The sequence below is a fragment of the Hyla sarda genome, chromosome 4, assembly GCF_029499605.1.
Source record: "Hyla sarda isolate aHylSar1 chromosome 4, aHylSar1.hap1, whole genome shotgun sequence".
NCBI lineage: Eukaryota > Metazoa > Chordata > Amphibia > Anura > Hylidae > Hyla > Hyla sarda.
This window is the reverse complement of record NC_079192.1, coordinates 218,589,688-218,604,653: the sequence shown is the minus strand read 5'-3', so window position 1 is coordinate 218,604,653 and position 14,966 is coordinate 218,589,688. Positions and strand designations below refer to the sequence as shown.

The 14,966-nt window shown below is 40.3% G+C and overlaps 2 protein-coding genes across 4 annotated transcripts in view; one reads left to right on the top strand and one right to left on the bottom strand.

The window, feature by feature from the left end:
• The window catches only part of EFCAB10 (EF-hand calcium binding domain 10), a 27,922-nt gene extending 17,702 nt beyond the window's left edge, over positions 1 to 10,220 (top strand). For both annotated transcript variants that reach the window (XM_056573543.1, XM_056573545.1), the window contains one exon: positions 10,005 to 10,220. Coding sequence is in view for 1 of the 2 variants with exons in the window: in XM_056573545.1 (XP_056429520.1) it covers positions 10,005 to 10,014 (10 nt within the window). In the remaining variant the exon portion in view is untranslated. The remainder of the gene's footprint in view (positions 1 to 10,004) is intronic.
• Positions 4,722 to 14,966, bottom strand: part of RINT1 (RAD50 interactor 1) — a 27,185-nt gene continuing 16,940 nt past the window's right edge. Inside the window, exons 7-14 of one of the 2 annotated variants that reach the window (XM_056573531.1) lie at positions 11,186 to 11,296; positions 9,986 to 10,211; positions 8,991 to 9,128; positions 7,154 to 7,353; positions 5,783 to 5,997; positions 5,519 to 5,699; positions 5,319 to 5,437; positions 4,722 to 5,112 (exon numbers count right to left, since the gene is read on the bottom strand). In XM_056573531.1, coding sequence (XP_056429506.1) covers positions 4,890 to 5,112; positions 5,319 to 5,437; positions 5,519 to 5,699; positions 5,783 to 5,997; positions 7,154 to 7,353; positions 8,991 to 9,128; positions 9,986 to 10,211; positions 11,186 to 11,296 — 1,413 coding nt within the window. In that variant the 3' untranslated portion in view covers positions 4,722 to 4,889. The remainder of the gene's footprint in view (positions 5,113 to 5,318; positions 5,438 to 5,518; positions 5,700 to 5,782; positions 5,998 to 7,153; positions 7,354 to 8,990; positions 9,129 to 9,985; positions 10,212 to 11,185; positions 11,297 to 14,966) is intronic. The other variant, XM_056573529.1, reaches the window with a different exon arrangement.

Here is a 14,966-nt window from a genome sequence, read left to right as displayed (position 1 = left end):
CTTATTTTTTGCGCCACCAATTCTACTTTGTAATGACGTCAGTCATTTTGCCCACAAATCTATGGTGAAGCGGGAAAAAAAATCATTGTGCGACAAAATTGAAAAAAAAACGCTGTTTTGTAACTTTTGGGGGCTTCCGTTTCTACGTAGTACATTTTTCGGTAAAAATGACACCTGATATGTATTCTGTAGGTCCATACGATTAAAATGATACCCTTCTTATATAGGTTTGATTTTGTCGGACTTTTGGAAAAAATCATAGCTACATGCAGGAAAATTAATACGTTTAAAATTGTCACCTTCTGACCCCTATAACTTTTTTATTTTTCCGTGTATGGGGCGGTATGAGGGCTCATTTTTTGCGCCGTGATCTGAAGTTTTTAACGGTACCATTTTTGCATTGATAAGACTTATTGATCACTTTTTATTCATTTTTAAATGGTATAAAAAGTGACCACAAATGCACTATTTTGGACTTTGGAAATTTTTTTGCGCGCACGCCATTGACCGTGCGGTTTAATTAATGATATATTTTTATAATTCGGACATTTCCGCACGCGGTGATACCACATATGTTTATTTTTATTTACACTGTGTTTTTTTTTTTTATTGGAAAAGGGGGGTGATTCAAACTTTTAATAGGGGAGGAGTTAAATGATCTTTATTCACTTTTTTTTTCACTTTTTTTTTGCAGTGTTATAGGTCCCATAGGGACCTATAACACTGCACACACTGATCTCCTATGCTGATCACTGGTTTCTCATAAGAAACCAGTGATCAACGATTCTGCCGCATGACTGCTCATGCCTGGATCTCAGGCACTGAGCAGTCATTCGGCGATCGGACAGCGAGGAGGCAGGAAGGGGCCCTCCCGCTGTCCTGTCAGCTGTTCGGGATGCCGCGATTAGCCGCGGCTATCCCGAACAGCCCGACTGAGCTAGCCGGGAACTTTCACTTTCACTTTTAGCCGCGCGGCTCAGCTTTGAGCGCGCGGCTAAAGGGTTAAGAGCGCGCGGCGCCGCGATCGGCGCTGCGCGCTATTAGAGGCGGGTCCCGGCTTCACTATGACGCCGGGCCCGCCATGATATGACGCGGGGTTACTGTGTAACCCCGCGTTATATCAGAAGAGCAGGACCAATGACGTACCGGTACGTCATTGGTCCTTAAGGGGTTAAAGGGGTACTCCGGTGAAAACCTTTTTTCTTTTAAATCAACTGGTGGCAGAAAGTTAAACATATTTGTAAATTACTTCTATTAAAAAATCTTAATCCTTCCAGTACTTATTAGCTGCTGAATGCTACAGAGGAAATTCCTTTCTTTTTGGAACACTGATGACATCACGAGCACAGTGCTCTCTGCTGACATCTCTGTCCATTTTAGCAACCATGCATAGCAGATGTATGCTAAGGGTAGCATGGTGGCTCAGTGGTTGGCACTGCAGCCTTGCTGGGGACTTGGGTTCAAATCCCACTAAGGACAACAATAAATAAAGCATTATTATTATAATAACGTCAGCAGAGAGAACTGTGCTTGTGTTGCTATCAGAGAGCATTCCAAAAAGAAAAGAATTTCCTCTGTAGTATTCAGCAGCTAATAAGTACAGGAAGGATTAAGATTTTTTAATAGAAGTAATTTACAAATATGTTTAACTTTCTGCCACCAGTTGATTTAAAAGAAAAAAGGTTTTCACCGGAGTACCCCTTTAAAATTATCAACATAAATGTTTAAAATGTAATAGAAAAAACGTACACTAGGTGGCTCTGTTCTGTTCCCTCATACAGTGAGTTTGGTCTCCTCCCGGCCTGGCAGGAGACCAAACTCAGGAAGTGTTTCTCTGCACAGAGCTTGATTGCAGCGTTCAGTGAGGCTCTGTGCAGCTGTCAAAGAGCCTCACTGAAATCTGCACAGAGCCTCACTGAATGCTGCAATCAAGCTCTGCAGAGAAGTGGTCCTCCAGCATGCTTCAGTGATGTCATGCCTGCTGGGAAATGCCCACTTTCCCTTCCTAAGAGCCTGCACTATATGAGCAAGAATAAAAAGGTATGATACAGAGCTTTTAAAAGCTCTGAAATTTTTTCTAAGGGTGGGAGGGGTGTTAGGAATAGTTAGGGAACATAGCCGGAGTTAGTTTGGAAACGTTTATTTGGTGACAGGTACTTTTTAAAGAGAATAGTCTTTTATTATTAGGGCTCTTTTAAACTGCCTTCAGTGCCTTGAAAAAGCAATAACAAAATACTAGTGGTGGTTAATTCATCTACTTTAGTAGCATATTTGAAGTGGGAAGTTAAAAGGGTTGTCTGGTGAAAATGTGTATTTCACTATTGTGCCCAGGCTGCCCAATAAAAGATTGCAGTCACCTTCCTTGCTCCCTCATAGCCTCCTGTATCAGTCTGTGGCTGAGTCTCTGCTGGTCTTTTGCTTCCTGAGCTGTAGATGTGACAATGCTGCTCAACCAATTATTGGCCGCATTGGTATCCCATCTCAGTTAGTGATTGGTCATTTAGTGGAGCTGCAGACGCTACCCTCTGCAGCTCAGGGAAAACCAGTATCAACGGCCACAGACAGGACGCCCAGATACTGGATGCTATGAGGAAGGGGAGTTAAAGCTTTTATTGGACAGCCTGGCACACCAGACAACCTCTAAGATAGTTGCTGCACAAAGGCCAATTTTACACAAGAGTACCATGGGTGCAAATCCCAACCTGTTTAGACCTGCACTAGGCTAGATCTTTTGCGCATCTCACTCCTGTATAATATAAGCATATGGCTATATTCAAACATCCTTATATTTGCTCCAACACTAGGACCAACTAAACTGAACATATTTTATGTCGATCTAAGTTGCTTAGTAGAACCATATGGGTCCAGGTGCTCCGGTTAAGTAAGAACAGCCTACTTTTTTTTTTGTTTTACTATGAAAGGATACTATCATATATGTAGAGAGAACATTTTTTTATTATTAGGGCTCTTACAAGCAGTTTTTGTTAGCATGGTAAACACCTGCAGTTTAAAGCAGTTTTTTTGTATTATTATAGTAGTATATGCAGTTGCTTGAACAACATATAATTTAAATTATCTTTGAATAATTGTATGATATGTTGGCTGGTCATGGTCAGACTAATTTCCGGACTTGTGGCAAGCTTTAGACTATGATGTTAAAGGGGTACACCGGTGGAAAACTTTTTTTTTTTTTCTTTAAATCAACTGGTGTCAGAAAATTAAACAGATTTGTAAATTACTTTTATTAAAAAATCTTAATCCTTCTAGTACTTATTAACTGCTGAATACTACAGAGGAAATTATTTTCTTTTTGGAACACAGAGCTCTCTGCTAACATCATGACCACAGTGCTCTCTGCAGACATCTCTGTCCATTTTAGGAACTGTCCAGAGCAGCATATGTTTGCTATGGGGATTTTCTTCTACTCTGGACAGTTCTTAAAATGGACAGAGATGTCAGCAGAGAGCTCTGTGTTCCAAAAAGAAAAGAATTTCCTCTGTAGTATTCAGCAGCTAATAAGTACTAGAAGGATTAGGATTTTTTAATAGAAGTAATTTACAAATCTTTTTAACTTTCTGGCACCAGTTGATTTAAAAAAAAGAAATAAAAAAAAAATAAAAAAAGTTTTCCACTGGAGTACCCCTTTAACCTTACAAATAGTAAAGAAAAAAAGACATCAATACTTGCTAAATGGGGGCCTATGCCTTTTGTCCTCCTATCTGCTGGAAATCATGGTTTTCACAGCACAGCTTTCATATTGCTGGTAAAATAAAAGCTGAGCAATGATTGGTTGCTATGGTAGATCGCTCCAGTTTTCGTTTCCAACAGATTGAAAAATCTGGGTCATAATATCTAACTAAAACAATGGCATCATCCAAGCTTATCTGAATGTAGTGTGAGTTTTAGTTATGTGTTGCTGTAAGTTGAAGCATGACCCTGATATGAATCTAATGTTTCCTTATGGGAAACAAGGACACATTGGGGGAGATTTATCAAAACCTGTGCAGAGGAAAAGTTGCTGAGTTGCCCATAGCAACCAATCAGATCACTTCTTTCATTTTGCAGAGGCCTTTTCAAAAATGAAAGAAATGTGATTGGTTGCTATGGGCAACTGGTCAGATTTTCCTCGGCACAGGTTTTGATAAATCTCCCCCATGGTGCCCACAGACTGAGTAGATCACATCTTGCAAGGCAGTCAATAGTTACCATGTTGCCCTTGCCTTGAAATACTATAATTTTATATTGCTAAAATAAAATACTCAATTAAGGAAAGGATGTGTATTAAAATGACATTAATTTGCTTAGTCCATCTTCTGAAAGTCTTAAATTCCACCTTACAATGTGTTCTATGATATTCAGTTTTCATATTAAGTACATTTGTACAAACGTTGAAGATATATTAGTTATAAGTTATAACAGACTTTCTTTTACAGACAAGAACTATTTATGGTATGTATCTGATCTAACCTAGGATACCTAAAAATAAAACTGAAATTCCTTTTTGCAGTACATTTAAAATATGCCTTATTTAAATGCCAAGATGAATTCAGTCACCATCATTTTACCACTTTATAATACATATATACAAGATGGATATATAAACTTACAGTAATTTGATTCGTCACCAACTTCTCGGCTCGGCAGTTGATGACTTATCCTGCATAAATGAGTTCAGCTTTCAGGTGCTCCGGTGGGCTGGAGACTTTCTCCTAGGACTGTATCCACCATTTCCAGCCCACCGGAGCACCTGAAAGCTGAACTCATTTATGCAGGATAAAGTCAGCAACTGCCGAGCCGAGAAGTTTGTGACAAATTGAATCACTGTAACGTCGCTCATCTCTACATATAAACATAAGAGTTTGACTGATGATTGAAAAATGGAGACAGAATTATTTTCCAGTATTTGGCCAGTTTGTTCTTAAATTGAAAAGAATTTCCACATCTTGAGGTGCCAGCTTATAGACTCCAAGTTCATTTAGTGCTGCTGTAGCAGAGGGCACTTTATCATTGGCAGATACTTTATCCATGCACTGTGCTGCAGACTGTAACACATCCTTCAGGAGCAGAGCAGACCCCACGCTAAGATTCAGAATAATGCAGGCTTCTTTTACACTGTAATAAGATATACTGATTATACACTAAACAGTGATGACATCATACATGGGCAAGGCTGAAGAGGATGGAGTTATAAGGATAGGCAGCTAGAACGGTAGCAGATTATGCTGAAATATTCATGAATGAGTCTTATTTTTTATTTTTACCTTCTCTTGGTTTGCATAGCTTTGGATATTCTGGTTTAGGCATAAATTTATACTCACTGCTTAAAGTAATTTTCTGGCCTCTTGCAGTAATGTGAAAACAAGGGGAAGAGATTCCGTGACATATCAAACTGTAATTGCGCTGCTCCCCCTTCATTGAAATGATTGGCCAAGATGACCTGTGGATAGGTAATAGGTTTTCATTATGATAAAGCCTTTCATCTAAGATCTTTTTCTTTGCAATTATCTGGTGTACTTACGTCTTGATAAATGAACAAATCCAGCTTTTCCGCAAGCATCTGCCAAACACTTTTGAATAAAGTATGACACAGCTGCTGCTCCAATTGTAGGAGACGGTCCCTGAGTGTTAGTAACATTGGGCATGCCGAGCTGGATAATGACATCACGGCTTGTTCTGACTGTGACGGCAGCGATAGCCATCTGGAACGATCAAACAGAAAATAAATTAGCAAGCCTGATTTTGTAGACGGCATTTCCAGATAGATACATAGACATTGATGTACCTTTCTTTCTTGTATATCTTTGCACCTTCCTTGACTTCTCGGAAAACATGCTCTACCTGACGTGATAACATATCATTTTTTAGTCGCTCCAGGAGATTTATCATATCATCAAAGACAGAGATTTCCATTGAAGCCAGCTGGCCCAGTTGCAGCTTACTTGTAGAATTTATATCGGTGCAAACCTCCAGTGCAACTTGCTGCAGCTGTAAAAAGAACTGCGAACGCAGAAATTACTTTATAAGTCACAATTGTAAGACTCCATATAAATAGAGGATTATCAAAAGATTCACCAATGAATGTGGCCAGAACCTCTTCCTATATCTTCCAAAACCAATAATACACAGGCACATAGGCCCTTTCTTAAAGTGTCCCTGTCATTGCAAAAACTTTTGACATGTCACAGAGTCTTGTCAACAGTTTTGATCGGGGTCTGGGTGTTCATGTTAAAAGCTTTGCAGTCTGGGTGTTCAGACCCCCACTTGTCATTAGAACAATCCGGGAGAAGTGTTCAGCTTGCTGCTGATGGGGATCTCATTGCTGCTGATGGGGATCTCATTGCTGCTGATGGGGATCTCATTGCTGCTGATGGGGATCTCATTGCTGCTGATGGGGATCTCATTGCTGCTGATGGGGATCTCATTGCCGCTGATGGGGATCTCATTGCCGCTGATGGGGATCTCATTGCCGCTGATGGGGATCTCATTGCCGCTGATGGGGATCTCATTGCCGCTGATGGGGATCTCATTGCCGCTGATGGGGATCTCATTGCCGCTGATGGGGATCTCATTGCCGCTGATGGGGATCTCATTGCCGCTGATGGGGATCTCATTGCCGCTGATGGGGATCTCATTGCCGCTGATGGGGATCTCATTGCCGCTGATGGGGATCTCATTGCCGCTGATGGGGATCTCATTGCCGCTAATGGGGATCTCATTGCCGCTGATGGGGATCTCATTGCCGCTGATGGGGATCTCATTGCCGCTGATGGGGATCTCATTGCCGCTGATGGGGATCTCATTGCCGCTGATGGGGATCTCATTGCCGCTGATGGGGATCTCATTGCTGCTGATGGGGATCTCATTGCAGCAGATGAGTCAAGGAATGAAGTGCACAGCTGTGCTTCTCCTGGCTTGTTCTAATGATCGGTGGGGGTCTGAATAGCCAGGCTGCACGTGATTAATACTTTTGACATGTCTCTGTGACACATTAAAAGTTTTTGCACATGACAATGTATAAGTCAAATACTTTAAAACTAACCCAAAGTTGTAGCGGTCTTTTAAACTCTATAGTTATAGTGCAAAATTAGTAGACATATTCCTGATCATCATAAACATGCAATAATACCTTAAAGTTTTCTAATCACCTACTCACAATGTTGTCAGCCCAGTCTCCAAGGACAGTAGCAATATAATTGACAGCATTAAGGATTGCACAGTATTTGAAGCCCAGCAGAGATCTACTCTCTTCTTTCATCACTTGTGTTAAACGAATCCTGAAGTCGTCGACTAAATCCTTCTGTAGCTCCAAAAACTTCAGTTTCTTTTCTGCTGTTGGGAGGTTCTTATATCTATCTGTAACAAAAGAAGTAGTAGTTTTTTTTTTACATTATGTGGTAAAAACATAGAAGCATCAGAAATATAGGTATTCCAGCATGGAGGAAAACATTACATAAATGCCAATTATAATGGCAGTAGTACAAGAAAATGTCATGGTGGTTGGATAGAACATATACAGTGCCTTGAGTAAGTATTCACTTATGGACTTCTACATTTTGTCATGTTATAACCGCAAATTCAAATTTAATTCATTGCAATTTTATGTAATGGATCAAAACAAAATAGTACATTTTTGGAAGTTGGGGGGAAATATTAAATTGATTTCAAAGTTATTTACAAAGAAAAATAGGAAAAATGTATTCACCCCATTACTGTGAAGTCACGTAATTAGTAAATATGGTCCACCTGTCTGCAATTTAAAGCGTTACTGTCATTAAAAATAACATTTGCATAGACTTCTATGCAGAATAATGTATGGATTTCCGGAGAGTGGAGCACAATGCCACCTGGGGTCTCAGGAGTGAGATCCCGTGTGATTAACAACTTTTGTCTTACATGTCTTATATGAAAAGTTATTTTTAATGGCAATAACATGAATATTGCGGGCTACTGAGCATGAACTCATTCTGTAGACCATGTTGATAAGAAGGGCTAGTATCAGACCTATAGGACCTAAAAAATAGAAGGGAAATAGTGCATTACTCAGAGTAGATAGGGCAGCATAAATCTGGTGCCAGATTCCTTTTGCAGTAGAGGGTGTGATGAGGGCAGATGTTGATACCCTAGGGGCAGATGGCATTAACCCCTTGTATTCATGATGCCAGGGCGTGGTTTAGCCTAAAACCACCCAAAGGTATACCGTTGCTTCCTGGGCTTGGCACGGAGGCAATAAAGACTCAGATGCCAAGTTACGGACAACGCTATCTTTACTGAGGGTAGACAGATGGTTAAGTCTATACAGTTCAGCCAGGCCCAAGGAGGTGACCAGTGAGGCAGAGACCTTAAGGGCTTGCTGGGACTTGTAGTAGGACTGGACAATTGAATGCAGACAACACTGACTTGACAGATAACAGGGACTGGCTTGACTCATAAAGCTGTGACTGTACCTTACTTGAATTGATGGTGGCTGCAGCACTTGACTTTGAGGCCTCCATCACTCTGGAGACACACACTAGGCACAACTGCACTGGACCTCAGTGGGAAGCAAGAGAGAGAAGCTCCAAGAGAGCAAGAAGAGAGAAATAGCTCCACCCAGGGCTTATATGGGGGAGACTAGCAGGGAGCCCATAGGTCACCCCTGGGATCACCTGGTCACTGATACCTCCTGGGTAACAATCACATGACATATTTCTTAAAGATACAACACATTTTATAATACAATACACTGCAGAACATATGTACAGGGGGGAAACAGGTGCAAGGGGCCCTGGGGACACTGAAGGAGGCTGCCTGACAGGGCAGAAAGGGTACGGGGCAACATCTCCCGTACTGGGCCACCACACTTTAAAATGTAAGGATATAGTTATCTGGGCAACCCCTTTACATAAAAAAAATGGTGACAGTATTTTAAATGGGTGTGGTAAACATTTTGGGACCTTGTTTATGAAATGTGAAAGTCTAGATTAAAAATGTTTTCAGAGAAAATTAATTACCTGTTATAACAAGCAGAAGAGTCATAAATGTCTCCGCACAGTCTGGAAATTTCATTTCATCAACATCAGAGATGTCTTTGTATTGTGATGACCAGGCAGCCTCCGATGACAGCATAGAGTCCATCTTCTCTAGAGCCACTAACAATTCAAAGTGAATAAGAGACAATATTAGGGTATGTTCACACACAAGAAATATGTCTGGAGTAGTCCAGTGCTGAAAAACGTATCCCCTATCCAAGTTTGGACATCACCAGAAAAGAATTCAAGCAACAGTCACATATGGGGACAAAAAAATTGTTAAAAAAAAAAAAACGTGTTAATAAATGTGATTAAGGCACTCCTCTTAAAAAAAATATATATAATTAAGGGAAACTCACAGTAAAACGAGGGGTCAAATACAGAAACTGGTGTAGGCATTTGGAAGTTATGGCCCCCTGTTGCTATATTGCTAAAGCTCATACCGTGTTGAAACAAAATTCCCCCATGTTGCAAAATTGAATTTCAATTTCCCCACACAAATTTTTTTGACGCAGTTTTTGTGGTAAAATAGGTGATGTCATTGCAATTAATTAGTGGCACAAAAAAAAATAAGCCTTCATATAGGTCTGTAAGTGGAAAACAAAGAAATATTGGTATTAGAAGCCGAGGAGGAAAAAAATAAAAACTGTAAATATAAAAAACTAAAAAAATGTCCTTAAGGGCATAAAAGCACAGTGTTATGGTCCAGCTCTGGCCTCGCATCTTGAACTGGAGAGCATGAGAAATAGATGTGCACCATGGAAGGGATTATCAGGGGCTCAGTAACAGCACTAAGAGCCCTAAAAATCCACTTGTCAATATAACCTTCTAGGTTTTAAAGTCTTCTGAAAAGACAGGTGTGCTTTGTCTACCAACTAGGTATATGTAAATATTTTAGCAACAATATTACTATAGGACTGTACATCATCAGAAGCTGTAGATATTGTGCTTGTGAAGCCAGCATGTATTTCACTTACATTTTCTTTCTACTGTCAGCCATCGTTGAAAGAAGGTGTCTTCTGAAAGGATGTGCATACAGTTCGGGAGGCTGCTTAGATACCCATGTGCTGTGTGGAGCTCTCTTTGAAACAAGAGTACCTCATCCACAAGGTGACAGAAAAGGATATCATCATACAGCAAACAAGGAATATCAACAGACAACTTCTCCAGTACCAACAAGACAAGTCCTCGAGTAAACTCCATCTGCAAAGAAGACAGTGCCTCATCACATACATGCATTATATATTTCCACATACTGGGGGAGATTTAGCATTCAAAGTGTACCCTACTCTTTTTTTGCCGCCGTTTTTTCTGTGTAACTTTTTTCGTTGCAGCGTGTAATTTATAATAAGTGTGTACTGTAGATGATGAATTCCCCGCCGCTTTGCATGGGTGGAAAAAGCTCTAGCTTACAAGGTTTTGTACGTGTACTTTTGGTTGGCGTATTTTAGCGCCTGAAAATCAGGGTTTGCGCAATTTTTTGCAACTTATTCTAAAAGTCGCATATGATAAATAAGGGTGCACTGCATGTCTAAATTGGAAATAGGTGTACTGCTACTCAAAAACTTAGGAAAATTCTACTACAAAAGTCGCACAAATGTCGCTAATATTACATGACTGCGCCATCACAGCGCCAATGATAGACAGAAAATAACGTCTATATTGAATGATAAATCTCCCCCACTGTCTTCAGAACAATACAGTGTCAGTGCTGGAAACACACTCTAAACACACAGATCTTATAGAAAAGGCACATGCAAAGCAAGTGTGCAAACAAGAGCCGCACAGATAATAGCTGTATCTTTAATGTGGCCCTTTGCTGGTGACATGCTTTACATGGGGAGATAAGCAGCTGACAAGCAACAGTTTTTTGACAGGTCAGAACTAAGCGATCAAATAAGCTATTTTCTTGGCGCTCACTGTCCCTATTACACAGGACGATAACGGCTTGTTTGACCATTACACATTAGGCAAGTAGCAAAACATTAGGTAGTCCTTTTGTAATTAAATAAACTAACCATATATGCAAAATCTCCATTAAGTATAGTGAAGCCCTTATACTATGGATAGAATTCAATAAAAAAAAAGACAGCATGATAATATATCAGTTCACGTAAAGCTTTGTGTACTGACCAGCTATAACCTACACTTACAGTTCTTTAATCTCTGTACATTACCTTTGCATTCACAGTGGATCCTGCCCTCTTCACAATTGGTTGAATCTTCTCATTTAAAAATTTTGTATGGTTTCCAATCCACATGAGAACCTGGGTAAGGTACCACTCAGGCTGGAGCAATAAACAGGAAAGATACTTTTATTTTCACATCAGAAATATTGGGGGGGGGGGACACAAAACGTTGTTTATATATATATATATATATATATATATATATATATATTCCTAATTCAGGCTCCATTCTTAAAGCCATGACAGATTAGTTTTCAAATAAATCCTATTGATATGTTATGGGATCAAACACTTTCATAACATACTGTATACTATTCTTTATACATTAATAACTACAGTGGGGATCAAAAGTTTGGGCACCCCAGGTAAAAATGTGTATTAATGTGCATAAAGAAGCCAAGGAAAGATGGAAAAATCTCCAAAAGGCATCAAATTACAGATTAGACATTCTTATAATATGTCAACAATAGTTAGATTTTATTTCCATCATTTACACTTTCAAAATAACAGAAAACAAAAAAATGGCATCTGCAAAAGTTTGGGCACCCTGCAGAGTTAATATCTTGCACTGCCCCCTTTGGCAAGTATCACAGCTTGTACACGCTTTTTGTAGCCAGCCAGGAGCCTTTCAATTCTTGTTTGAGGTATCTTTGCCCATTCTTCCTTACAAAAGTCTTCCAGTTCTTTGGGATTTCTGGGCTGTCTGTCACGCACTGCTCTTTTAAGGTCTATCCATAGATTTTCAATTATGTTGAGGTCAGGAGATTGTGAAGGTCATGGCAAAACCTTCAGTTAACACCTCTTGATGTAATCCCCCGTGGATTCCGAGGTGTGTTTAGCATCATTATCCATTTGTAGAAGCCATCCTCTCTTTAACTTCTGCTTTTTCACAGATGGCATCAAGTTAGCATCCAAAATTTGCTGAAATGTTATTGAATCAATTTTTCCTTCTACTCGTGAGATGTTCCCTGTGCCACTGGCTGCAATACAACCCCAAAGCATGATTGATCCACCCCCATGCTTAACAGTTGGACAGAGGTTCTTTTCATTAAATTCTGTTCCCCTTCTTCTCCAAACGTACCTTTGCTCATTCTGGCCAAAAAGTTAAATTTTAACCTCATCGGTCCACAGAACTTGTTTCCAAAATGCATCAGGCTTGCCTATATGTTCAATTGCAAAGTTCAAACGCTGATTTTTGTGGTGAGGACATAGAAGAGGTTTTCTTCTGATGACTCTTCCATGAAGACCATATTTGTACAAGTATCTCTTTATAGTGGAATAGTGTACCACAACTCCAGTGTCTGCCAGATGTTTCTGGAGGGATTGTGCAGTCAAACGTGGGTTTTGAATTTTTTTCCTCACAATCCTGCGAGCTGTTCTGTCAGATATTTTTCTTGGTCTTCAAGATCTTGCTTTAACTTCCACTGTTCCTGATGACTGCCATTTCTTAATTACATTCCGAACAGAGGATATTGACATATGAAAACATTTTGCTATCTTCTTATAGCCTTGTGAGCGTCAACTATTTTCAGTTTCAGATTTCTAGACAACTGCTTAGAAGAACCGAACCCATGGTGCTGATTGTTGGGGCAAGGTCAGATGAGTCTGGGCATTTTGAACCCTTGAGATTGACATCACCTGGTCTTCCCAGATGATCATTGAGAACAATCCTTGACACTGGCAGGTCTCAGCTTTGCAAAGGGGGCAGTGCATGCTATAAATTCTGCAGGGTGCCCAAACTTTTGCAGATGCTATTTTTTTGTTTTCTGTTATTTTGAAAGTGTAAATGATGGAAATAAAATCTAACTTTTGTTGACATATTATAAAAGAATCTGTAATTTGATGCCTTTTGGAGATTTTTCCATCTTTCCTTGGCTTCTTTATGCACATTAATACAATTTTTTACCTGGGGTGCCAAACTTTTGATCCCCACTCTATACTGAAACACATTTGTTTTTTCATCTAACTTTAAAGTTGCTATTCTATTTTTTCCACATGATTATGGTGACGGAAATCTTGCTGAGCTTTTGCTGTGCAGGGGTTAAGAGATTTACTTTGCAACCATGTGCACCAAACTACAACACTTTTTGTTTTGCATGCTTCTTGTACTGAAAGACCAATTTATCTATTTTTTATTCGCTTTATTGAAAAGTGAACAACAACAGACCTCAGGCCCATAAAAGTGCACACAATATACCTCCAAAAAATACAGGTAAAGGGCCATGACGCCTAGGACACAAACAGAATGTGAGCGACAGAGTAATCCAACTTGTAACACAATGTACAGCAGATATACAATGGACATCATTAAACTGAGGTAGTAGTAACCAGGAACACGAGGCGAATAAACGCCTACAACTATAACCTTGAACCTTACATTGAGCTATGAGGAAACCACCATGATTCCTAAGGATATGTAGGTAAGCCGAAACAGTCGACCCACGCATTAAGGGGAAAGACAAGGAGGCAACATAGGCAAGCACAGAGAGAGGGATAGACTTGAAGGAACATCAGACAACATGCAGGACAACAGAGGGGCCACTACTGGTCCCGAGGAGAGGACACAGAGTAAGCACATTGGGTTAATGGAGAGGAGCACCATCCACCCCAAACAGATAGGAATTTACCATGGCATTTCCTGTTCTTATAGACTATATGTCAGAAAGGTAGTGTAGCATTCACGAGAGCCCTCCATTGAGATAAGGTAGGAGGGCCGGGGTCCATCCACTTGAGGGCAATAGCCTTCCTGGCCATGAACAAGGTTTCCCGCAATAGTGTGCGTGTGTGATGTATCCATATCTCCTCATCCAAGACTCCAAAAAGGCAAATCAAAGGATCAAGAGAAAGGGAAGGTTGAGCAAGGGTGGCCAAGAGGTGAGGGACCTCGTGCCAAAATGACATAATAAAAGGGCACGCCCATATCAAGTGCCAGAAATCGGCCCTGGCAGCACCACAGCGATGACAAGCATAAGAGTCAGAGAGACCCATTCTATGTAGCCTAAGAGGGGTAATATAGCTATAATGAATAATGTTCAGTTGGATCAATTTATTATTAGCTGCCGGGGACACAAGCATGTGGGAGGAAAAAAAATGTCCTCCCAATCATCTTTAGTCAAGTTGGGAATATGGGATTCCCAGTGTCGGACCGCCGGCACTGGGGAGCGGGAGTTCTAAGGAAGTAGAGTAAGGACATTGGCGGAGAGGTCGAGCAAAGGATCTCTGTGTATGTGGACCCCTAAATACTTAAACGTAGTAACCACCGGAAGGCCACTCATAATAGGGGGCCAGTCGGTAGACAGAAGCTGCATCACCGCGGACTTAGACCAATTGATAAATAAACCAGAGAAGTACCCAAAACCTGAAAGACCAATGTAGCTCAAAAGGAAAGCACATTGAGTTCAGTGAAGAATTTAGCTACAAAAAGCAGCAGTGCAGGTTGAAAACAAAATTGTACTTGTCAGTGTCAACTTTTTTTGTTAGTCAGGAAAACTGACTCCTTTAGGGTAGGATCACATGTGCCGTATTTTGCTGCATATTTTCCTAACTATTAAAGTCAACGGGTAGCAAAATACGCAGCTGATTTTTCTACACATTGATCTCAATAGGTAAAAAAAAATATGCAGCAAAATACAGCACATTTGACCTTACCCTTATTCTTTTCATGATCATCTCTGCATTTCCAGTGAGGATCTTGCCAGACACTACAACTTCCCAGACCCCTTGTGAAGGTGACAATGGTGTATTTTCTATTCTGCCTTCCTTCCAGCAC